Source organism: Hylobates moloch, unplaced genomic scaffold (genome assembly GCF_009828535.3).
Source record: "Hylobates moloch isolate HMO894 unplaced genomic scaffold, HMol_V3 SCAFFOLD_4, whole genome shotgun sequence".
Taxonomy (NCBI): domain Eukaryota; kingdom Metazoa; phylum Chordata; class Mammalia; order Primates; family Hylobatidae; genus Hylobates; species Hylobates moloch.
This window is the reverse complement of record NW_026652279.1, coordinates 79,842,826-79,867,504: the sequence shown is the minus strand read 5'-3', so window position 1 is coordinate 79,867,504 and position 24,679 is coordinate 79,842,826. Positions and strand designations below refer to the sequence as shown.

The following is a 24,679-nucleotide window of genomic DNA, read 5'->3' as shown; positions in this document are numbered from 1 at the left end:
TTGTTACTGATTAGTAGGAGTTATTTATACATTCTGGATACAAATTCTTTTCCATGTATATGTGTTACAAATATTTTCTCCCAGTCCATGACTTCCCTATTCATTTTCTTAATAGTGTCATTTGATGAACAAAAGTATTACATTTTAATGAAGTACAATTTATCATTTTTTCTTTGATATTTAGTGCTTCCTAAGAAATTGTGGCTTACCTCTAGATACTGAGGATGTTCTCTTCCAGAAGCTTTATAATTTTAGCTTTTATGTGGAGGTCTATAATTCATCTGATGGTAACTGCAATGTGGTTAAAGGAATGAGGCTTATTTATTTCCATATGTATATCAAATTGTGTACTCATCATTTATTAAAAAGACTTTCCTCTCCACCAGTTAATCATATATTCATGGATGCATTCCTGGATTCCTTATGGGATTCAGTTTGTTTATATGTCTATCCATATGCCAAACCATACTGTCTTGGTTACTGTAGCTCATAGTAAGCCTTGAAATCAGGTAATGTGAATACTCTGTCATTTTCTTCTGCAGAGTTATTTTGCTTATTATAGGCCTTCTGCTTTTCCACATACTTTTCAAATCAGCTTGTTGATATCTCTACAACTGTGTTGGAAAGGTGAGTGAAAATGAAGTGAATACATCCATCAAAATGGGTAGAGGAAATATTTTAATAATAACTCTCTTTCCCTGAACGTGATATATGTTTCCATTATTTAAGTGTTCTTTACTTTGTTCCAATATTTTATAGTTTTTAGTGTGTCAACACATTTCTTGAGCATTTCAGTTTTTGTGTGTGTTTTTTGTTTTGTTTTTATTTCTGAGAAAAAGTCTCTCTCTCTCATCCAGGCTGGAGTGCTGGAGTGCAGTGGCGCAATCTTGGCTCACTGCATCCTCCATCTCCCAGGTTCAAGTGATCCTCCCACCTCAGCCTCCTGAGCAGCTGGGAATACAGGCATGCACCACCACTTCCGGCTAATTTTTGTATTTTTGGTAGGGACAGGGTTTTGCTATTGTGGCCAGGCTGGTCTTAAAACTCCTGACCTCAAGCAGTCCGCCTGCTGTGGCCTCCCAAAGTGCTGAGATTACAGGCATGAGGTCCTGCCACTTCACTTGGCCTATTTGATGTTTTTTACACTATTATAAATGGATTTTTAAAATTTATTTTTCCAATTGTTTTGTATTACACATAAATTTAATTTCTATATGGCCTTTGTGCTTTGTGACCGTACTACCTCACTTACTCATTTTAGTAGTTGTGAAATTTTTTTAAGTGTTTTCAGATAATCATGTTCTCTCTCTTCTTGTTTGTGTTAGTGTGATGAATTCTACTGAATGACTTTTAAAGATAAATCAACCTTGTATTCTAGGGATAAATCACAATTGGTCATGATACATTATCCATTTCATAGATGTTGCTGAATTTACTAATATTTGGTAAATGATTTTGCATCTATGTTCATTAGAATGTTGATCTGTAGTTTTCTTTTTCCAGTATTGAAATCAGGTGGCTGGTTTTACAAAGTAGTTTGGGAAGTATTCCTTCCTCCTCTAAATTATGTGAAAGTTTTTTTAGGACTTACCTCTTCCTTAAATATTTTCTAGAATTCAGTGGTTATATCTATGCTTTTCTTTGTGAATTTAAAAATATATATATATGAATTCAGATCTATTCAGAATTGTATTTCTGAGGCTGAGGTGGGCAGAGCACTCGAGGTCAGGAGTTCGAGACCAGCCTGGCCAACATGGTGAAACCTGGTCTCTACTAAAAATACAAAAATTACCCAGGTGTGGTGGCAGGCGCCTACAATCCCAGCTACCTGGGAGGCTGAGGCACAAGAATCACTTGAATCCACCTGGGAGGTGGAGGCTGCAGTGAGCCAAGATCACACCACCACATTCCAGCTGAGGCAACTCCAAAAAAAAAAAAAAAAAAAAAAAAAAAAGAAAAAAAAAAAAGAATTTGTATTTCTTCTTGTGTTGGTTGTGGTAAATAGATACTTTGTTTTTTGCCCAGCAGGGACGCTCTCTAATCCTTCCAAGCTATTGAATTTATTAGCATGTGGTTGTTTACAGTATTCCCTTATTATGACTGAATGTCTGTGAGATATAGAGTAATGCCACCTGTTTTATTCTTAAATGCTAAAAATGTATGTGAACTCTCTCTCTCTTTTTTTCCTATCCTCCCTTCTTCCTTTTCTACCCCTCTTTTTCCTATTTAAATCAGTCTTGATAAGGATTTATCAATTTTATTAATCTTTTCGAGGTGCAAACTTTTGGCTTTGTTAGTTTTCTAACCAATTGATTTCTGATTTTTTTTCTATGTACTGTTATTTTGTCTCTTAAGATCAAAACACAAATCAATGATTCCAGACCTTTCCTATATTTTGGGTCTTTTAAAGTTTTAAATTTCCCTCTAAGCATTTCTACAGCTGAATCTTACAAACTTTGATTTGTTACGTTTCCATTTATCATGGAATATAAACTATCTTCAACTTTTTTTTTTTTTTTTTGAGACGGAGTCTCGCTCTGTCACCCAGGCTGGAGTGCAGTGGTGCGATCTCGGCTCACTGCAAGCTCTGCCTCCCGGGTTCACGCCATTCTCCTGCCTCAGCCTCCCGAGTAGCTGGGACTACATGCGCCCGCCACCATGCCCGGCTAATTTTTTGTATTTTTAGTAGAGACGGGGTTTCACCATGGTTTCGATCTCCTGACCTCGTGATCCACCCGCCTCGGCCTCCCAAAGTGCTGGGATTACAAGCGTGAGCCACTGCGCCCGGCCAAACTATCTTCAACTTTTCTTTAAGGATTTCTGTTTTTCTGTCATAGAGGTTATTTAGAAGTGTATTATTTAATTTCCAAATGTTTAGGGATTTTGCCAGGTATCTTTTTGTTTCTGATTTCTACTTTAATTCCCCTGAGGCCAGAGCCTCAGAGTAATTTTTCTTTGTGTAAATTTACTCTATTAAATATGGAGACTTATTTTTTGACACAGGATTTGATCTCATTGAATGTTTCTTGTGCATTCGAAAAGTATTTGCATTTCTCTGTTTTTTCAGTGGAAAGTTTTATCTCAGGTCAAGTTATTTGTTAGTATTATCAGGTCTTTATTGATTTCTATTTGCACTTTTAATTACTAAAAACAGTGTGGAAATCTATTGTAATTATGGATTTATGTATTTCTCCCTTTCATCTATAAGTTTGTGTTTCATGTTTTGGCTACTTTGTTTTACATGAGTGTATTTTAAGATTGTTACATCTTCTTTTTAAGTTGACCCTTTATTATTATGAAATGGCTATATTTATTTTCTAGTGAGATTCCCTATCCTACAATTTACTTTGTCTGATATTAGTATAGCTACATCATCTTTTGTAAGTATCTGCATGGATTGTCATTTTTTCATTCTTTCATTTTAACCCATGTTTCTCGTATTTAATGTGCAGTTCTATTAAATTGCATATTGTTAGGTGATCTCTGCTCGCTGCAACCTCTGTCTCCAAGGTTCAAGAGATTCTCCTGCCTCAGCCTCCTGAGTAGCTGGAACTACAGGCACATGCCACCACACCCAGCTAACTTTTGTATCTTTGTAGAGACAGGGTTTCACCATGTTGGCCAGGCTGCTCTCCAACTCCTGGCCTCATGTGATCCTCACACCTTGGCCTCCCAGGCATGAGCCACCTCTCCTAGTCAGTCTTGTTTTTTTTTTTTTTTTTAATCCAATCTAACAATCTTTGCCTTTTTAATTGCATACTCAGAATGTGATTATTAATGTAATTATCAGTGTGTTTGTTTAGAATTACTATCTTGCTATTTGTTTGCTAACTTTGTTACTATCTTCTGAATGCCCTACTTTCTTTTGATAAAATGAGAAAGGGTTACTATTTTGTGTCCACTCTTGGATTATTAGGTACACCTCATTTCTTTGGTGACAGTTGCTCTAGGATTTGACTATAAGGATCCTAGAGCAGTATAATGTCACTCCTTTTCCTCTCATCTTTTTTTTCTTTTTGCTATTGTTATACCTTTTACTACTATGTAATAAACAGCCATATACAAATTATAGCTCTAGTGTTGTTTTTGCCTTGAACGTCAGTTATCTTGCAAATAAATTAAAAATAAATAGTGCAGTTCTCATATTTATCTGATATTCTGCTCCATAAATTCAGTCCCTGGCCAGGCGCGGTGGCTCACGTCTGTAAGCGCTTTGAGGGGCCGAGGCTGGCTGATTACCTGAGCTCAGGAGTTGGAGACCAGCTGGGCAACATGGTGAAACCCCACCTCTACTAAAATACAAAAGAAGTTAGCCGGGAATGGCAGCATGCACCTGTTGTCCCAGCTACTCGGGAGGCTGAGGCAGTAAAATGGCTTGAACTCGGGAGGCGGAGGTTGCAGTGAGCTGAGATCACGCCACCACACTCCAGCACTCCAGCCTGGGTGACTGAGCGAGACTCTGTGTCTTCAAAAAAAAAAAAAAAAAATTCAGTCCCCTCAGCTTCCATGAGTGCTTCAGTCTTTTCAACTCAGGGATGCTGTTCAGCAATGTTTGGGTTAGCCTTGGCTGCATCATATTTTAAAGTTATCTGTAGGTACAAAGCTGTGAAAATATTGAAGTTGTCCCTGTTTCTTTCCCTGCTGTCTGAGATCACAGTCCTACCCTTTTCTTTCACGTATTTTGCCTAGTCTTCTACTTGTTTGTGATGGGAGTGCATGTCCCCATACCTGTTATTTCTTCATGGGCAGGAGTGGAAAGTGTCCAGGGAACTGGCCATTTCATATACTACACTTTCCTGTGCATGTCCCAATACCTGTTATTTCTTCACGGGCAGGAGTGGAAGTGTCCAGGGAACTGGTCATTTCATATATTACACTTTCCTGTTCTATAATTTCCATTTGCTTACTTTTACACTTTTCGTTTCTCTCTGATGTTTTCCATGTAATCATTTACTATGACCATATTAGGTCCATACACCTATTGTAATAGCTGCTTCAAGTTATTTTCTCCTTATCTCAACATCCATCTTGTCTCTTAGTCTACTTCTATTGATTATCTTTTCTGCCGACCTTGGGTTATATTTTTCTGGTTTGTTGCTTATTTATTTTCACATGCCTGGTAATTTTTTACTATACTGAACATTGCAGACGAAATAACATTTTGTGATCTTTTGAAGCATGTTTGTGTTCTAGCAGGCACATACATTACTGTCTAGTCACCTTTAACTGGTGATGTCTTAGTTTTTACATTGGTTAGTATGGGACTTCTTATGTTTGCCCTTATTCTCAAGACAAAACCTCAGTAAAATACTTTCAAGGCATGATCCCCTCCTGGGCTTCCGGTGAGAAGCCTCATATGTTTATCTGGTCTTCCTAACATGGTTTGGAAGTTTTGCCGTGAACATGAGCTAAAACCTCTGCTTTCACCAGATCCTACAATCTTCTCTTTGCATGTGCAGTTCAGGGTTCACCCTTGGATGTAAGGGGAGAGTATACACAAATTTGGGAGCATCACTCTCCACCATCTCCCTCTTTCATATTGTTCTCCTCTCTATTTTAAGTCACTGTATGGATTGTGGGGCTCCCTAAGGGAAAGAAAGCCTCATAACTGCAGATTTCCTCTAGTAAAGCGCCCTTCATTCAATAAACGCATCTGCTTCAGTTTTCCCTGCTTTTATTTGCTTGCCAGTGCCTTTAAAGAAAAATAAACAAATAAGAAGTCTTCTTCCTAGAGTTTACATGTTTTTAAAGTGTTTGATATAAGCCATTCTCATTTTTTTCTATTTATTTTCTAAAATGATGCATATACAGCCAACTGCCAGCTTCTAGAGAATTCTATTACAAATGTGTTGTATATGGACAGATTTAACATTCAGTCATAGTGTTAAAATTTTTTAGATTCTCTAGGTTTTCTTTCTTTTATATATTAAAAGCATTGTAGAGAAAAAGTTAAAGTATTAACTTTTCTTTAAATTGGCTTCTCTTTCTTAATTAGTCATTCTGACTGAATTAATTCCTTAACCTGAGGGAAACCTACAATCTTGTCCTTCTGAGATTTTCTAAAATAAATTAGAATAAGAAAGAAATACAGGTACACCCCAAAAGGATTTAACATACATGTGTGTGTATTCATTTATAGTATTTAGAAATAAGCCCTTATTTTTTCACTTAAAAAACTATATATATGTACTGTATACTGGCATATATATGCCAGAGAGGCAGTACAAAATATCTATATCTGTATCTATATCTTTATGAAATGGATTGGCTGAATATAATTATTCTAAGTGAAAGATAACTAAGATTGTCAAGTAACTGTCAAATAACGTATTTTCCTTTCATAGTTTTTTTTTGGTTATCTTCAGTAATAAATACTAAATTCTTAAGTAGAGCTTTCTGTTTCTTTTTCTTCCTAGTGACTATCTGCCAGATATTTGGGGGATTTATTTCCTTGTAAGGAAGTAAAAAATTACAAGCATACAATATAACCAAGCTCATGTCATGACAATCACAGTTATGCACTGAACAATTGAACTGTAACTTAAAATAATAAAGTTAGTGATTATTTTAAATCAAATAGAAAATTTCAGTTAATTTCCCTATCATTTATAAAAGTCTGAGTCTTCAGATGGATAATGAGTACCTTTGAATTTACTATTTAGCATTTCATACAAGTGTTTTCACATTTTTCTATGAGATAAAAGTAATCTAGAAAATAATATATCTTTTATTCAAATAGAATATGCTATACTCAAAATGTAATTATAAAAACAGAATTACAGAAATTCTATTTTTTGTGTACACACACACACACACACAAATCACAATTCAACCTAGAAAAGGCTATTTGTTCTTCAGAGATTTATTTCTTTTTAATATCTACTCTTGTACTGAGAAGCCTTCTAATTGTTTCCTTAATTAGTCCTGCGTATCTACCTTAACATCTTGTCTGATGCCCTTATCTACACAACTGTTATTCCTTAGTTGAGAAGTGATTTAGTGACGGCTAATCTTTTCTGTTTCAATTTACCCTTTCCCATTGTCTATTCAGAACTGGAAACGGCGCTTGAAGTGCCTCAAACTGCACCACATTTCCCCTTTGCTTTAATTAAATCATGTATTGGCATTTGAATTTTAGATTTCTACTATGCCAGACTATGTATTGTTTCATCTATTCATTCTCAGTTTAGCCTTCCTTCCAGAAAGTTCCATGAAGGGACCATTAATTCAAACATTGTAAAAATGTAGCACACTGCCTTACACTGGCTTAACATTGGTGGTGTTCTTTTCTGTGCAGTTTCCTATGGTAAGATGACTTCTACATCATAGTGTCCATAATTCTGCATCATTGCATTTACAGACACAAAACTGCAATCAAATACATTCAGATATATATCCATTAAGCAGTGTGTCATGTAACCAATTTACACTGACTTAAGAATTTTAGTTATCTTGCTTAATAATATAGTTATTGCTTCTCTAATCATTTGGCTTTTCACGCTTACATTACATAGTTGGTTATAATATGTGGAACAGCTGCAAACTTTCACAGTAATAGGTACAATAGAATCTGATGTGTCTAATTAATTTTTAGTCCAACAAATTAGTTTTGTTCTTCATTATTCTCCAATGGGATGAAGACATTATATTTCATTATTTTTTTTTGTCTGCAAGAACAATGGAGTGTTACAGGTCACACACAACCCTTGTCTATGCTCTAATTAGTCCAACTGACAACATTGTTTCAAAAATACCAGCAGCATAAAAAATAGCAATACACCTTGAGTAACATAAATATTGCACCTTACTAAATAGGATATATTATGGATCCTTTACAAAAATGAAGGCCAAATTTTCTTTTCTTTTTGTTCAATAAGGTATTTGTTTTCTTCCTGATAATTCCTAATAGTTAAAGAAATCACCAGATAGGTGTATGTCTCATACTGAAAATATGAGCTCATTTTAAATACAGTTTTGACTATGTTTACATGTATAATAATTAAAGGCAGACAGTGGGGAAAATGAGCCAGATTTACTACATAAATGGAGCTGGTTTTTAAATCTGAAATTTAATACAAAAGACCCTTCAGGAATGGATTATAAGTATGTATAAGGAAATGCTAGCAGCTATAACAAAAAAGCCTGAATTTCGAAAAGATTAACAAAATAAAATTTTATTTCTAATTCACAGCCCCGACCAATATGGGTCAGCAGAATGGGAAATGGAGTTTCTGCTCTATACCGTTATTCAGGGGTTTTGGATCTTTCAAATCATAGCTCTGCCATTTCTTGGAAGCTTAACATCCTCCAACAGCTCCCCTGTTTCTGTCCAACCAATGAGGAAAGAGAGTTTCAAGTCAAGGCAGTGTTACGGATCAGGCCTGGAGGGTTGTGTTCACTTTTTGTTCCTAGTTGCCACTGGCTGATGCTCAGTGACTTTTTTGAACTCTGCTGCAAAAGATGCTAGGAAGTGTAGGCTAATTTTCTGCCTTGGAAGGAAGGAGAAGCAGTGAGATAAACAAGTGAATTGAGATCGGCAGGATTCTCAAGTCTAGATAATTTATCACTCATGACACTGAGGTTGACTGAGAAGCCCTTAAAGCAGCCCTGAAACTTACATGGGTCATAATTTTGAGTCAAAAACTACATATGAGCCTCCACTTAAACCCTCCCAAAATATATGAAGTAGACAATACTGGTGCCAACTAATTGACACGGGCTCTAGAAGATTTAGTGCCCTATATAAGCTTACTGCTTACTTTAGCTAGTAAGTGGCAGAGTGGTTTCATCAAAATCATGACTTCAAAGATCATGATCTTTTTAATATATTACAGTGCTATAAAGAAAACAAGGAAAATCCCACACATTCCTTTGATGTGATATGCTGAAATGTGCCATTTATATTTTGCTTACCATTTACCTTTTAAAGTCTTTGATTAGTCACTAATTAGGCATGATATTGACATTAGAAATCACTTAATTCCCAGTGTCTACATTTCTTAATCTGCTACATAAGCCCATAAATCTTATGATTCCACAAATTTAAGACCTATTTAAATTGTAGATTGAGATTTTCTTAATTATCTGAGAGGGCTAAATTTTCCAAACATGACTAGTTCTAGAATAATCTTAGTCCAGATTTAAATGCATTTCTCAGTAATGGAGACCTCAAAGTTAATTTTTAAGTTGTTCTTTAAATTTAGCTTTCAAATGGATTTTCAAATTAGTTTCAAATACTTTAAGGGAATATATGAGTTTCATCTTTTTCATATTTTAATTATACATGCTGATCTCTGTGAAGGCTGTTTACATAATTGTCATTGTTTTGTATGGTAATTTTAATACTTCCCAGAAAATTAAAGGATATTGGCTCAAAATAAGTTCTTTGGTAGAATATTAAGGTCAATATTAAGTTACATGTCCTTGTGAATTATGAACATTTGAATATGGACCGTGCCTTAGCAGAAAGGCAATTTGCAAATTCTCCATGTTAAGAGTTGTAATTGCTTTCTTAAAAATGAGAACTAGATTTAAAAATACTTGATGTAATTCAAGATAAGTTATTAATTCAACTCCTAGTACTTATTTTTATAATTTATAAGGTGATAAATCAACATATGTTGTGAATTCGTCCACAGCAAACCACAACACAAGAGGTCAGTGTTCTTAATCACATTTGCAAACTCATGATTTGATTATTCTTTTGAAAATTATGAGCTATGCTTATCAATACTTGTGATAGGCTCAAAACAAGTATTTCCTGCCTTCACATAATTTTTGTTTATTTTTGATGCACCATGTTTGTATTCCTGTGCTTATTTTTGCTTTAATATATACTAATACTATTGTTTTTTCCGTAGGGAGACGCAATGAAGTTGTCATTACTGAAAACAGTAACAGCATAACAGAGCAAATCACTGATGTGGTGAAGCAACCGGCCTTTATCGCTGGCATTGGTGGTGCCTGCTGGGTAATTCTGATGGGTTTTAGCATATGGTTGTATTGGCGAAGAAAGAAGAGGAAGGGACTCAGTAATTATGCTGGTAAGTGACTATTTCTAGCTAAGAAAATCTCTTATCTGTAGGAATGTAATGAAATGAATGGAAGGAACAGAAAGGAATAACAAATGAGTGATTTTGGCTTATTTTAGAAAGCTGCACTGTAAAATGCAATTACACTCAACATGCTTTAATGCATTGCTCTTGACCGTATCGCTTTATAACCATAAGGCAGTCTTTCTGCTTGTAGCTCCAGTGAAGCATAACAAGAGCACAGACTGATAAAAATGCTAAACTGTTTTTCTCAACTAGTTCTTTGAAATCATAAACTCAAATACACACACACACACACACACACACGCACACACACACACACACAGACTATGTGTTACATGCTATGAAGCCATGTTTGAGAAGTGGATTTATGCATGAGCATTACTTCAATGTTCAGGAAAGAAGAAAAATTTGAAATATAGCTTTTAGTGTGTCAGGATGCAGATTACAATAGGATATGTCCCTCATGAAAAATACTGACAAGCAAAAATCTCACCAGAATTGATAAGACTGATGAGGCATGAATTAAGTGATTTACTGTTCACTTAAATAGACTCTTATTACAATGCAAATGAACAGTATTTTAAAAGAAAAGGAAAATGAAGAAAAAGAGAAAGAAGCTGAAGCAGAACAATAAAAAGAAGACCCTAGATGGTCTACATATTCATAACAATGTTTTCTTCTTAGAATCCAAGACAGAGTTTCAAGGGTGTCCTATAATGTGGCCTTCAAAATATCTCCATGGTAGAGAGAGAAGAGAGAGAGGACACACAAGATTTTAAAGTCAGCGACTGAAAGAATGAACTCAATACTGAAGCAATGTTCAATTACAATTTTAAGTGCAGTTTATTTTAAATATTTTCTCCAACAACAATGATAAGAAATATCTCACAACATTTCACACTTTCTAGAATTTACAAGGGAGCAATTTTAATTTGACATGATTTTACAAATATGTAAGAAGTTTTTGAGACATTATATTCAATCTTCTATTTCTAATATTAAATTTGGTAGGAAGCATAAATGTCTTAGTAACTGATTTTGACAGAGGCGTCATTGGTTGTTAAGCTTTTAAGATGCTGTGGCTTGTAGGCTCCTAAACTGCCGAGAATGTGGAAATAGTGCAAAATGCTAAGTATAGCACTGACTTGGTTGCCTTGCTTGTTATTTGATGCATTTATATGTTTATGATCATTTGATTATAGCATTGTTGCTTGTGTCTACATCTTATGAAGTTAAAATTTATTAGTTACTTGTTAGAATACATTTCCAGGACTAGAGAAAGTAGTACAGCAGATCCATTGACAAAAGGCTTCCATGTTTGGTGACATGCCATCATTCTGCCATTCTCATTTCTCACTGGTTGCTGCCTCTCTGCTTCCTCATAATTTGTCACCCAAGTGCTATATCACTTCAACAGTGAGGGATTCTTTGCAGAAAGGGGTGCTAGGCAGTAACTGAGTGTCAGAGTCTGGAAAATTAATGATACTTTAATGTACCTTCTTGTAATGCAGTCCAGTTCTCTGCCTTCATCGCTGAAGGTATTGCCCGTCAACCTTTCTGTTTAATCAGCCACCATGTTATATTACATCTCTGTGATACACTCGTATAAATCATATGAAATATAAGGAAGAACTGATTTAATTCATGGACTATTTTGTGTTTATCCCTTCACTTGAGTGTAGGGATAATAAAATGATAATAAAAAATTGACTGTGCTGGTCAGTTCAGTGCAAAGTTCTAATATATTCACATTTGGAGTGTTGCATTTTTATCCTCCATACTTCTTCATTCACTCACTCCTTATAAATAAAATATCTCTCACAGTTGGTAAGTTTATACTGTTAGTAAAATTACACCAGAGAGACTTTTCTTCTTTTTTTAACAGCAATTCTTTGCACAACCTATGCACTTAATTTGAAAATATATGTTGATCATTGAGCTTGACAAGAATAGTACATTTCCTGTTAGAATTTTTTTATTGTTATTGATACTCATCTGCTTGTAGAAGAACTGCTAACTCAGAAGGTGCTATGCCCTTCAGGTGTTTTGGAGTAAGGCCAAGCCAGAGAGAAGCCTTTCAGAAGTTTTATACCTAACTGATAGATGGCTCACTCTGAAGATAACAGATTTTATGAAGCTCAGTAAATATAAACAATTTAATATGAGTGAGCAAATTATGTGAAATGCTAAACACTTCACACATAGGTCTTAAAATCGTCAGTGAAATATAAATTACTGGACAAAACCATCCAAGGCACTTAAAAGATTTGATGGATTTTTTATACTCTGATTATCTGGGCTGAGTTAGTGCTTATTAAAAAAGGATTAATCTACATTCATATTTGAGAGACAGCTTATCGGGAAAGGGAATGAGGCTTGGCTGCAACGGAAAAGTTTCCATTTGGAGTAGGAAAATGTGACCTACTAAAGATAGGCACTCGGAAAGCTTCCTCACTCAAAATGTCAATTTACCAGTTATGTTTTCTCCTCCTCTACCCGACTTGTAGCAGGCGTGAGATTAGGATTAATCCTGTGAGGTAATATTAGAGTTACTTTTTGTATGCCATAACCTTGCAAAATCTCTTTACCTTACATTTGTTGTAAAAATTGCAAGAAATTCAAAATATTTCATGCAATTCAAAAACATTTTAAATTGTGGTGTCTGCAGAACTTTTTGGAAACCTTAGCCCTATTCAGTTAGTGTAAGCTAAAATATTCTGTATGTAACTCCTTGAAAGTTCTTAATTTTAGCTGCTAACAGAGACTTCTGATTGAGATTCACAGTTATTCTATATGTATCTCTAATAAGCACAAAGTTACTATTCTGTGATTATCAAAATTGTGACAAGAACAAGATTGCCTGACCACGCCCAACCCTTCTTAGAGCTTCAAGGCAAACAATTCTTTGAAATGAGAACCACCTGAAAATAGCTTTCAATTTGCTGTGGAATTTTATTTGTATGTTCATCTCTCTGCACACAGGCACACAAAATGCTGATCAAAACACCAGATATGATTTCCATTTTAGGAGTTCTAATTGTTCATAGTTATTTGTAGTCTGCCCTAAATCTCATGATCTAATAGAAGTTAGTTACTTTTGATCTACTTTTCAAAATAGAACAAATCTAAAAGTTTTGAAGCATAAAGTAAAAAATGAAACTTGAAAAAGTGTTCCCTGTTTTTCCCTTGCTTTAAAAACATGACTAAATAACCCATTGAGATAAGGTTTTTTAAAAAATTCTGACAGAAATAATACAAAATGGAAATTTAGATTGTGTACTAAATTATATGTGAGCCTTTTTAAGGTCACCAAATATTTACATAATGTGTGAAGTTTTGCCTTTGTATAGTTAATATGCAGAGATAGAGATAAGTGTCTTTATAGAATATTTTGACACCCTATTAGCAGTCTAGAATCATTTGAAAAACATCTTTTAACGATGATGGGAACAGAAATAGAAAACAGATTGTCCCAAATGCTTAATATGAAATATTTTTAAATTAAAATTATTTTGCTCACAGCATTTAATTTTCAATTGCCAGATATAGGCCACACATACTATAGTGTTCATACTCTAACAAGTTTGCAAATTAACTTTAATGCATTATGTGTGTATATATATATATAATTTTTTGAGAGAAATGTGTGTATATATATATGTGTGTGTGTATATATATGTGTATATATATATGTGTATATATATATATATGTGTGTGTGTATATATATATATATATTTTTTTTTTTTTGAGAGAGACTCTCACTTGTGGCCCAGACTAGAGTGCAGTGGCGCAATCTTGGCTCACTGCAACCTCCGCCCCCCAAGTTCAAGCAATTCTCCTACCTCAGCCTCCGGAATAGCTGGGATTACAGGCACTTGCCACTGTGCGTGGCTAATTTTTGTATTTTTAGTAGAGACGGGGTTTCACCGTCTTGGCCAAGCTGGTCCTGAACTCTTGACCTCGTGATCCAACCCCCTTGGCCTCCAAAAGTGCTGGGATTACAGGCGTGAGCCACGGCGCCTGGCCTCATGATAAATTTTTTATAAGGTTTTCAGTGTTCTATTATAATGCTTTAAACTTTACACGTCATGAAGAATTTGCCACTGGTTCGTATATTAAAATTAAGTGCAATTCAATGTTTGTACCTCTGCTTCTGTTGTCCTCCTTTGCTCTAATATTATTTATTGCTCTGGCAGTAACAGAAAGTTTGAATGAGACAAAAGAGCATCTAAATTAGGGAAAACTACTTAGCTTCTCACATATCTCTTAAACAGCACATTTTGAGGTGTAACCCATGAGCATCTGCTTATTTGCATATTCACAATGATATTCACACCATTATCTTAACTCTCTTTTAACAGACTAAAACAATCACTTGATAGTCCATAAAAAAAAAAACACAAACTAGAAAGTCACATCAGATGGAAAGCTAATTAGCTATAGTGTTTTCACATTGTGTGTGTACTAATCAGGCATTTATTTAATATCTCCAGTGCTCAATTTTTTGCATTAATTATTTCAGATTAATTCTTTTTGGTTAAAAGCAGTTATTAAAGGGGCACAATGTGGGAAAGATGCACTGCTGATTCCTGATTTCCCGCATTTCAGTGAGCCTTTGCATCTTCTCTGAGCATGTGCCTGCAGCCAGTGTTGAGCAGATGCAAAGGTTATGTCAGGATTGTTTTGCAATGCATTTGAGATATTACACATAAAGTTGATAAGGCAGTATATTTCAGATACCAATAAGAAGTTCCTAAAAGCCCTGATATGCTTTACTGTCCCATGAAGACCCTTGGAGTTTAGAATCATATTACCTGATTATGATAGCATGAGAGATAATATTAGTTAGATAACCTTAAAGGAGGGACTTCATTTGGAAATGTGTAAAATTTAAAGACTGATCATCATATTTGATAGCCCAAACTTGAGAACAGAGGAGTTATGGAGAGTTATTCAAATTAAGAAGTATTCACTATGTGTATATATTAAATGACAATATATCCTCTATTTACTTACAATATGAATCAACTAATTAAATTTCATTTATTTTCACCTGTACTCACCACATTAAAAAAAATCGTAGTAAATATAATCAATCCCTTCCAAAGATAGGGTTTATTGGGTTCACAGCTGTGAAAATCATATTTTTTTCTTCATCCCCAGTGATTGGTTTAGCCAATCCACATTAATTTTGGTCAGAATTGCAGGTTTATTGCACTTTTGCAAGCTGTACACTTCTAAACACCACATTTCTTTTTAAAAATAATTTTCTAGTTAACTAATTTAATGGCAAAATTTGATCCAAATTAATGTGAAGCTATTTGTAGACTTTATCCTACTAATCATGGATATTCATATTCTACTGCAGAAAAACTAACTTTGAATACAGTTTACTGTCTCAGAACCTCTTTGTAATAGGCAAAGTATATTACCTTTCTCAATTCTGAATCATTCTGGAGTCCAGATACATTTGGCTGCAAAGGTTTGGATAATGGATGATGGACCTGAACTGATAATAACATTCTTTGGCCAGTCCTTAAAATCCACTTTCATGTTGCTGGCTTTGTAGGCTTGAAACTATCGGCTGGAGAGAGTGGATTCACTGGCTGTGGCTCTGGTGGATGCTTATTGGTGTTGCTAATAAGTTCCATAGTTATATGGAGGATTCAACTTTTCTGATCACTACATACAATTAGGAATATATTCAGTATCAATTATTTGAAAATTTCATTTTTGTGAGCATGTTATTCTCTATTATCGTTCATGTCTGTTGTAATTATCACTGTTTATGAGGGTCATAAAAGGATTTATGATGGTGAAAAATCTGTAGTCAATAAGTATTTGTTTTTCTTGTTTCATTAGAAGGACATAACATGTTGGAACTTTCCTGTTTCAATTTATAAGTGTTTTGTCTTATGCCTTCTAATTAGGACATCTTTGTTTTAAAATTAAAAATCTTGATTTGATAAATTCACAATAATGCTATGTTGATCTTGCAATACCACTATATATACTAATTGTAACAGGTTTGACATTTAAATACGAATTGGTTCTTTAACTTAACCATGGATTTGGCTTAAAGAATTTTGAAATGTCCTATTAAAATTGGAGCAAATGATGGCTTTGCCTTGGGCCAAACCACTGCTTGTTACTCTCTGTACAATTATGTTAATTATATTTTGTTAAAATTCCCAGAGGCCTCAGCTCTAAACTAAGGGCCAATATGTAGTTGTTATTAATTGTAATTAATATTGACTACTTGTGTGTGCATGTCTTCCTTCTTTTTACAGTTACGTTTCAAAGAGGCGATGGAGGACTAATGAGCAATGGAAGGTATGCTACGGAGATTGTTTCATTATTATTTTTAATCAGGACTGGGGAAACTCTATAGTAAGAGCCTATTATTGTAATAAATGATCACTTAAAAGTCTGAGAATTCTAGGAGGAATTAAATGGCTTACCACAAAGTTTAATGATCTATCTGTTGTGCACTTTAGAAGAATCAAGACCAGATGTTTCATAACTCCCAGATGCCCCTGAAGAAATTAGTAGTAAATATCACATGGAATGTGTTCATTTGTTAGCAGGATGTTTACTGCATTAATTAGACATTAGCAAATGAAGTTGCTGTTGTTTAAGACTCCTTATTGGCTCTCACTAAATTGCTGTGAGTGAACAATTACACATAATCGATCACAAAGTAAATGATTCATGGATGATGAATAGGCTATAGATTGATAGGACTGGATTTCACAACTTTGGATACTCAATTGAAATTGATAAAAGCTGATAACAAACTCATATATCCTCATCTATTTTCCCTTTGCCAATATGGAGATTGTAATTAGGCTGTGGTAATAACTTCCAATCTCCCATTTAATCAATATTTGAGCAAAAAGAGATGAAGTCTAATGAGAGTTTGTGGCTGTAGCAAGAAAGCAGTTGGGTCTCCTTCTTGCAGTTTCCATAGAAACACATGTTTCTCTTAGGGATTGCACCAGACGGGGTCTATCAAAAGAAAAGTGTCATGATTATAGACGTTCTATTTCCATGTAAATATGCTAGTAATCTGGAAAGGAATCAGAATCCCATCTTTTATGTTAAAGAAGGAAGTTCTTTCTTTATTAAATAAGACGTGAAGGAAATTTTACTCATAGACTATATTCACATGCTGGATCAGATCACAGTGTATCTTTTATTACCTTTAAAAAAAACCCTTAATATTCCCCTGATATTTTACAATTTAGAACTTGGAAATGTGCTATTTTTGGAGCAGTATAAGTACTGTTCATTAATTTCACTTAAGTTCCTTGCCTCCAAATCAAGCATGACGGCTCATAACAAGGGTTACAGCCTAGAGGGAACAGATACATAAGGTAGCCGCAGGAATTGAGGAAGGAATAGCCCAAAGTCTTAGAAATGGCTGACATAGAGCAGTCACTTTGAGCAGTTGCTCCCTTGAGGTGCCAATTTATCATCAAACCTTGTTTTGGGATCCTAGTATGTTACTGATTTCTACCAGTTTCAGGACAGACACCTGAATTCATTTGGACATTGACAGAATCCCGGGCAAGGACTCCCTGCGTCCACTGTTAATCTATGTACAGCCTTAATGAATTGCTGGAGTTCTTTAATTCTAGGGAGTCTACATACATTAATTGGAAGTCAATTAAAATCTTCCATTTCTTAATCCTTTATATTGCATGAGACGAGTGTCAAAATCTTGCACTGAGCTCCGTGTTGATTCCTTGTAATTTCCGTTTTAGCCGTCCAGGTCTTCTAAATGCTGGTGATCCCAGCTATCCATGGCTTGCTGATTCTTGGCCAGCCACGAGCTTGCCAGTAAATAATAGCAACAGTGGCCCAAATGAGATTGGAAATTTTGGCCGTGGAGGTAAGTTGTGTTTTTTAAAATAATGTTATTTGAGTTCTCGCTCTCTTTTTTTTGACCTTCCTGGATTTTTTTAAAGAGACATATCAGGGAGTATTTATCCCATAATTAAAATTAATGAAACATATGCACTAATAGTGCTGTACATTTGCTAAATATTTTAACATAAAACTATTGTGTCTTTATTACCTTGAGTAAAACCAAACTTTTAAGGAAGCTGTTACTAACCAAGGTGATAAATACTTATAATATATATGCTTTCAGGATTACTAGTACAAGATTACTGAACTCAGAGACTATTTTGCTAACTAGGGCTTATGGTTTTGGACTAGAGGTTTCCCTTCTCTGTCTCATTTAACATGTATTTATTGAGCATCTCCTGTGTACTTGGCACTATGGAAGACCATAAGAATCTAATATTGATATAAAAAAGATGGTTCTTACCCTCATATAATATGTCATGTAAGAAATAGACAATTAAGTCAATATAACATGTTGAGAGAGAACTTTTCTGTAGTTTCACAACTAGTAACTGTTATCCAAAAAAAAAAAAAAGACAAAAAAGTGCTAAGTAGCCAACATACTAAAGCCTCCAAAATTTGGTGCCGGAGTCCTCTCCCTGTGGGTTTGTAAGGAGACAGAAGTAACCTACTGTAAATAACTACCGCCTCCCCTGACTTCACCTTTACATCCAGTCAATAGGAGAGAGCTGGGTTTAGAGAATGATGAGAGGAGTAGGGAACTCTCTGATCTTAGTGTGGCTTGGCAGGTTCATGTGCGTTTTCCATTGGTGGAAGAGCGTACAGACATTAAATGTACTTAAACTGCCTGGCCAGAACCCCACATGGAATGTCTACCAATTGGGAGTAAGAAAGCTCTATGAACAGAGTATTAAGTTGATACCTGCTGCAAGTTTAAAAATGAATCAAAAGTATGAAAAAAAAAAAAGTGTTTAGAAAAGAAATTGCTCTATTTTAAGTTCCAGAAATAAAAGAGACTGACCTACTTGAGAAATGGAGGAATTTCCTAATGACTTGAGTATAAAATACAAGGAAGCAGAAATGGTAAGAAATATAGAAGGATAGATAACAAAGGACGTTTTAAGCCACATAAAGAGTTTAGACTTCGTTCAGAGGGTAATCAGAAGCCGTTGATGGATTTTTCAGAGGAGAATGCTGGGATCCAAGTACTGTTTTAAGTCATCCAGCCTGCTGCTGGATGAAGAATGGAGTAACAGTAGAAAATTGGAGTGATTAATTAGAATAGTGCTGTGATCCAAGCAAAGCTGTATGAATTTGCTGTAAGATTTCTGCACTTTTAGAATTAATGAAGGAGGCCCAGGGCCCTGTTAAATTTTTCTGAGTCCACTGTAAGCCTTGATGGGTTAATTTAATATGTATGAATATATAACCAGATTGACTGAGAACTGAGAAGAATATTCATTCACAGCATTTTCTCTTTAAGAATGGATTACCACTATGCTTGACTATATTTAAAGTTGTATTTCAAATAATGAAACTACTAATTATTGCATAAGTCTGCATTCTGTCAGTACCAACTGTGAGGAGAACTCCCTTCCCTTCTGCAAATAAAATACAGAAAATAACCATTCCTACTTCATAGGTGTGTAATGAGGATTAAATAGATGAATACATATATTTATTTATATAGATGAATATATATATATATATCCCAAAGCTTGGCATACCATCAATGACCAGGCGTCAGTGGAGTGAGTGAGTGAGAGAATGGAAAGTAAGTTATATGACTCCTCAGCTTCCTCTTCCGCTTCTGCAAGCCAACACACCCCACTTAGAACTCTCACTTGCCCAGATACTCTGGTAGTGGCTTCCTCCCCTAAGTGACCCGACTGTGAGCAACTGTCAGCTATCACTTTGCCATGGGTAGTTTCTGCGCCTGAGCACCTGCTCATCAGGAAACAAGAATGTCCCTCCCCCTGCTACGTAGACTGATTTTGTCAAAAGGAATTCTGTTCCCACAGCTTTTGTCAATCAAAGAATAGCTGCCTCTTTTACCTCTTGTATTTTTATTGAAATAATTTTACCTCTTGTATTTTTATTGAAATAATATGACATGGTATTGTTATATCAAAAAGTAAATGCTCACAGATGGAGAAAATGAATTTTCAGTTTCCACAGGCCGCCTTAACGTCTAAAATATCTCAAATTTAACAAAAGGGTACACTTGGAGATTTGCAAGGTTTTTCTTCCATTTTCACTTAATTTTCGTGATGTGAAATATCTCATAGATGAACAGCAAGGCCAAGACAACGTTTTGGTAGAGTTGACTGTGTCCCTTATCCATGTGATAGTCATTTTCAGCATTTACTATGTGCCAGAAATACTGTTAAAATTTTTTAATTCATTTTGCTTGCATAATAATGTATGAAATAGATAGTCATATTTCCATTTTAAGGATCAAGAAGCTAAGTTTTCTCAAGATAAATAATTTGAGATCTGGCTGTAGAAAACTCTGCTTTGTATTGTAAAGGCAGATTCACATGTATGACTACATAACCATATTCACTTGGAAGAATAAGGATGGATACTGACATTTTCCCTTTAAGAATGAAATGACAATACATGTTTGAATGTAATAAAAATAGTACTTAGAATAATAAAGTTACTAATTATAGCATAAATCTACATTTTATCAAAGCAAACCATAAAAAATATTATTTAACCATTCAAGTCAGCAAGTGCTTACTCTCTTCAAAACACTGAGTGAGCAATCGTGAAAATGCAGACATAAATCCCATATGCTCCTGTCTTCAAGTGACTTTATGATACAGTGAAGGAGACAGTCATTCGTACAGATAATTATATAAAACAAAAGGAAATAAATGTGAGTACAAGTATAACCAAGGTGCTGAAAAACTACAGAACGAATTACCAATTCCAAGTAGAGGAAGCGTTTCTATAACTCATAGGTTTCAAACACAAGTGTTAACAAGCACTAGTCAGACAGCCTAAAACATTAAGGACTGGTAGGTGGGGACTGCGATAAATGGAAATGGAAAAAAAACCTGCTAAATATGACATCACCTATTTAGGTCTAGCCTGTTGGGAGGAAGGCCGGCCCAGAGTTCCAAATCATCTGGTATTACAGGACTCTCCTTAACATCCGAATATTCATGTGCAATATTCCAATATTTTGATGTTGTTAGAATGTAATTCAGTTTATTTTTTGAAAATGTAGGGATGATCAAATCATATTTGAAGACAATATGCAATCTAAAAATCAATACAGAAGCACTTAGACTTAAAGGCAGGCTGATTGTAATTTTATCTAGCAGGGAGAGGAGAGATTCGATTTCCAGAGCCATAGCATTAGTTGTATAGCAATATTATGTAGGATTAGATTCTTGGGCCACTTTTCTTCATTGTTTAACATTTGAGCACACAGCCATTTGAAAAGCTTGCCATCGAAGTGGCTTGCAATCCACATCTAAAGCTCTGGAGAACTTTAAATTCAAAGTGTGTGAAGTTGGAGAATCTTCATCAGTGAAGGACATGGTGGAAGTGGCAGAAACAAAAGTGAACAGAGTGAAGGATCTATTGTCACCAATTTGAATATACTACATATTAAAAGTTTTTGAGAAATGAAAATAATACTAACAAACACTTGAGAATGCAGTATGCTTAACATCAAATTTTGTCATTAGTACATAGCTCAAAGAAAGAAGGGCAAGAAAGTAGTTGTGAAGCTCTGAAATTCAAAACTAATGTTATTTGCTCATACAACCTGGTGAAATATTATAAGCTTAAATACGTTTAACAATTTCACTGATATACATTTAAGATATTTACTTCAATATCTTCAGTACATATCCACTCAATTGTAAAACAAACAAGCTCCAAACTTCAAAACCTTCATAAAGACTTAAGTTATGCAGTGTACAAAATATAGTATACATTTATTTCTAGTTGCTAAAGAAGACAATTTTTAGCTTATGTAAAATTCAAAAGGAAAAGTAATATTTCTATAAGAATTTTTATTTCAGGTTCTATTGAGTATCAGCTAATCTAAAAGTTTTAAGATGATAGTTGCAAATGTCCTGTAATGAAAGAATGAAGTGGTTTGAGGACCTCAAGTCCCATGAAATGAAGCTTTCAGAAGATATCATTTTAACTCTACATGATTAAAAATAGTGTTATTTAGTGATTTCTATTTTAGATTCAGTTAGTATCTTTCTTCCAAAAAGGGAAAATAAGAGCTCAGGAGAGAGGCAGCACTTCTGAATTACAAAGCATCATGTAAAAATAATTCAGCATACCAAAATGAAAAATGGGCTGATTGATATTCAGAGTTGCTCCTGCAGTTTAATTTTACTCTAGCTGTATTACAACATGAAACTGTAATTCTCTAGTTCAGAGTTGATAGCATAAATTAAACTCACCGATCACTGAGATTGCTTTTTCTGTAGTTAAATTCTGCTATATTGTGAAAATGGCTTACACGTGAAAATTTTCCTTTGTTATCCAATAAAAAAGAATGCATTCTCCATTTCTGGAGCAAAGAAATCACATCTATAAGTGGCAAGTTATAACTTCAAAAAATGTACTTCATAGTCAGTACAGTATAATTTTGGAAATGTTAGCATGTATTCAGCAGTTGTAGTCCGTGTCTCTTGGGATAAAGTGGAAAGAGATGTTTTTCATCTGTGAGTTGTGGATTCACTATCATTGCTACTGTAAAGTGCTAACACTTTCATTGGCTCTAAAACAGAGTGAACAACTGAAAGCATTTTTCAGTAGTGAAGTATGCCAACCATCTCATTCATGGTTAAAGAAAATGGGGGGAAAGGTGTTTTAAGCAGTGAGACATGAAGGGCAAGCAGTAGGCCTGCCTGTCACTGAGGCTGATAGCTTGGAGATGGTTGTACATCATCTACCCTTCAGTGGCTCATGAAGCCCATCTCAGCTGAAATGCAAACGTGCAGTGTGACACACTTATTTTTCATCTGCAATCCTGATAGTTTTGGGCTTCCGGTGCCTCATTAAATTGTTTCATTTCCCTACGTTCACCACAGATGTGCTGCCACCAGTTCCAGGCCAAGGGGATAAAACAGCAACGATGCTCTCAGATGGGGCCATTTATAGTAGCATTGACTTCACTACCAAAACCACTTACAACAGTTCCAGCCAGATAACACAGGCGACCCCGTATGCCACGACACAGATCTTGCATTCCAACAGCATACACGAATTGGCTGTCGATCTGCCTGATCCCCAGTGGAAAAGCTCAATTCAGCAAAAAACAGATCTGATGGGATTTGGTTATTCTCTACCTGATCAGAACAAAGGTAACAATGGTGAGTCAGGTTCTTGTGTCCTGAGGAGGTATTTTCATATCATTTGTGCATGAGATAGAAATTAGTATTTGTTGTTTGACTTAGTGATTCATTACCAGGTTTACTACCTAAACTGAAAAAAGATACCAGCATGTTTCCAGTAACTTGAGTAGTTCCTACCACCACCACCACCGCTGCCACCACCTCCTCCACCACCGCCGCCACCACCTCCTCCTCCACCACCACCACCACCACCACCACCACCACCACCACCACCACCACCACACACCACCACCACCACACACCAATGCCAATCGGTTTCATCTTTTAGCTCTTTTTCAACCTAATGATCAACAATCCATCTCTACTTCCATGAGGACAGGGTAGACAAAACATTCCCCCACTCTCCCACAACATCTGCTTCTGAGTTGCTAACTGCATGTTCTGCATGGGCTTGTGCTGTGAACTAATCACATGATGCCACTATGACCTCTGCCCTTTAACCCTTAGCCTTACTTTACATTCCTGACTACCGATTGGCTGAGGGATTGTCTAATAGAATGCCACACAACCAGTCTCAGGATTTCAGCACCACCAGCTCTCACAACAGCTCAGAAAGGAGTGGCAGTCTCTCAGGTTGGTCTCATCACAGTAAGGAGAAATATTTGTTTGTCACCAGCATATGACCTGTGTTCCTAACAGCCATGAAGATATACTGAATCACAGCTCACTGTCAGGCGTTTATGTGTCAAATGACAACAGTTTATGCTAATGAAATCATGCCTTGGTGGGATAAAAGGGAAGAGAAAAATCACTGTCCCCTTTTATATACTAACTCTATGCGGATATATTTAAAGAAAAATTATGCCATTCTGCTAAAACTATTCATTAAAGAACAGAGTAAAGAGAATTTTATAATAAGATCATACATGAAAGTCACTTCCATGTTATAGATACCAAAAGATGATTCAACTAAAATGAAAATGATTTTGGAGTACTTCATAATATTAGTATATCGACCTCCTATTTTTGGACAAGATTTCAAAATATCATATAATAGGATTTTTTATCTATTGAATGATATTCTGCACTATACAAGAAAGTTAATATGGGAAATTAATATTTAATTTCCAAAAAACCATACAATCTTTGATATTGATAATTCTTTTATGGAATAAATTTTAATATGTATGTGAGATATATCAGCTAAGCTGACAATCTATAATGTTGGTATCATATAGCACAAATGGAAAGAAACACCCTTTACTGGACAAAAATATACACCTATTATAATGACTTATGAGTGAAATTTTCCTGGCCCAAAGATCCTTACCTGTAAAATGAGGAGGTTGTAGTAGACACACTCTAACTTTCAACCATGACATTTACATTGTATGGCTGATGACCTTGTGCATTTC

At 35.2% G+C, this 24,679-nt stretch overlaps 1 protein-coding gene across 6 annotated transcripts in view; it reads left to right on the top strand.

Moving 5' to 3' along the window:
* The window catches only part of ROBO2 (roundabout guidance receptor 2), a 635,780-nt gene that overhangs the window by 565,246 nt on the left and 45,855 nt on the right, over positions 1–24,679 (top strand). For 4 of the 6 annotated variants that reach the window (XM_032150412.2, XM_032755092.2, XM_032150411.2 and 1 more), the window contains 4 exons: positions 9,861–10,043; positions 16,347–16,389; positions 17,823–17,950; positions 23,001–23,282. In XM_032150412.2, coding sequence (XP_032006303.1) covers positions 9,861–10,043; positions 16,347–16,389; positions 17,823–17,950; positions 23,001–23,282 — 636 coding nt within the window. Of the gene's footprint in view, positions 1–9,860; positions 10,044–16,346; positions 16,390–17,822; positions 17,951–23,000; positions 23,283–23,771; positions 23,898–24,679 lie in introns of all 6 variants that reach the window. The other 2 variants (XM_032755094.2, XM_058437646.1) reach the window with 1 other exon arrangement.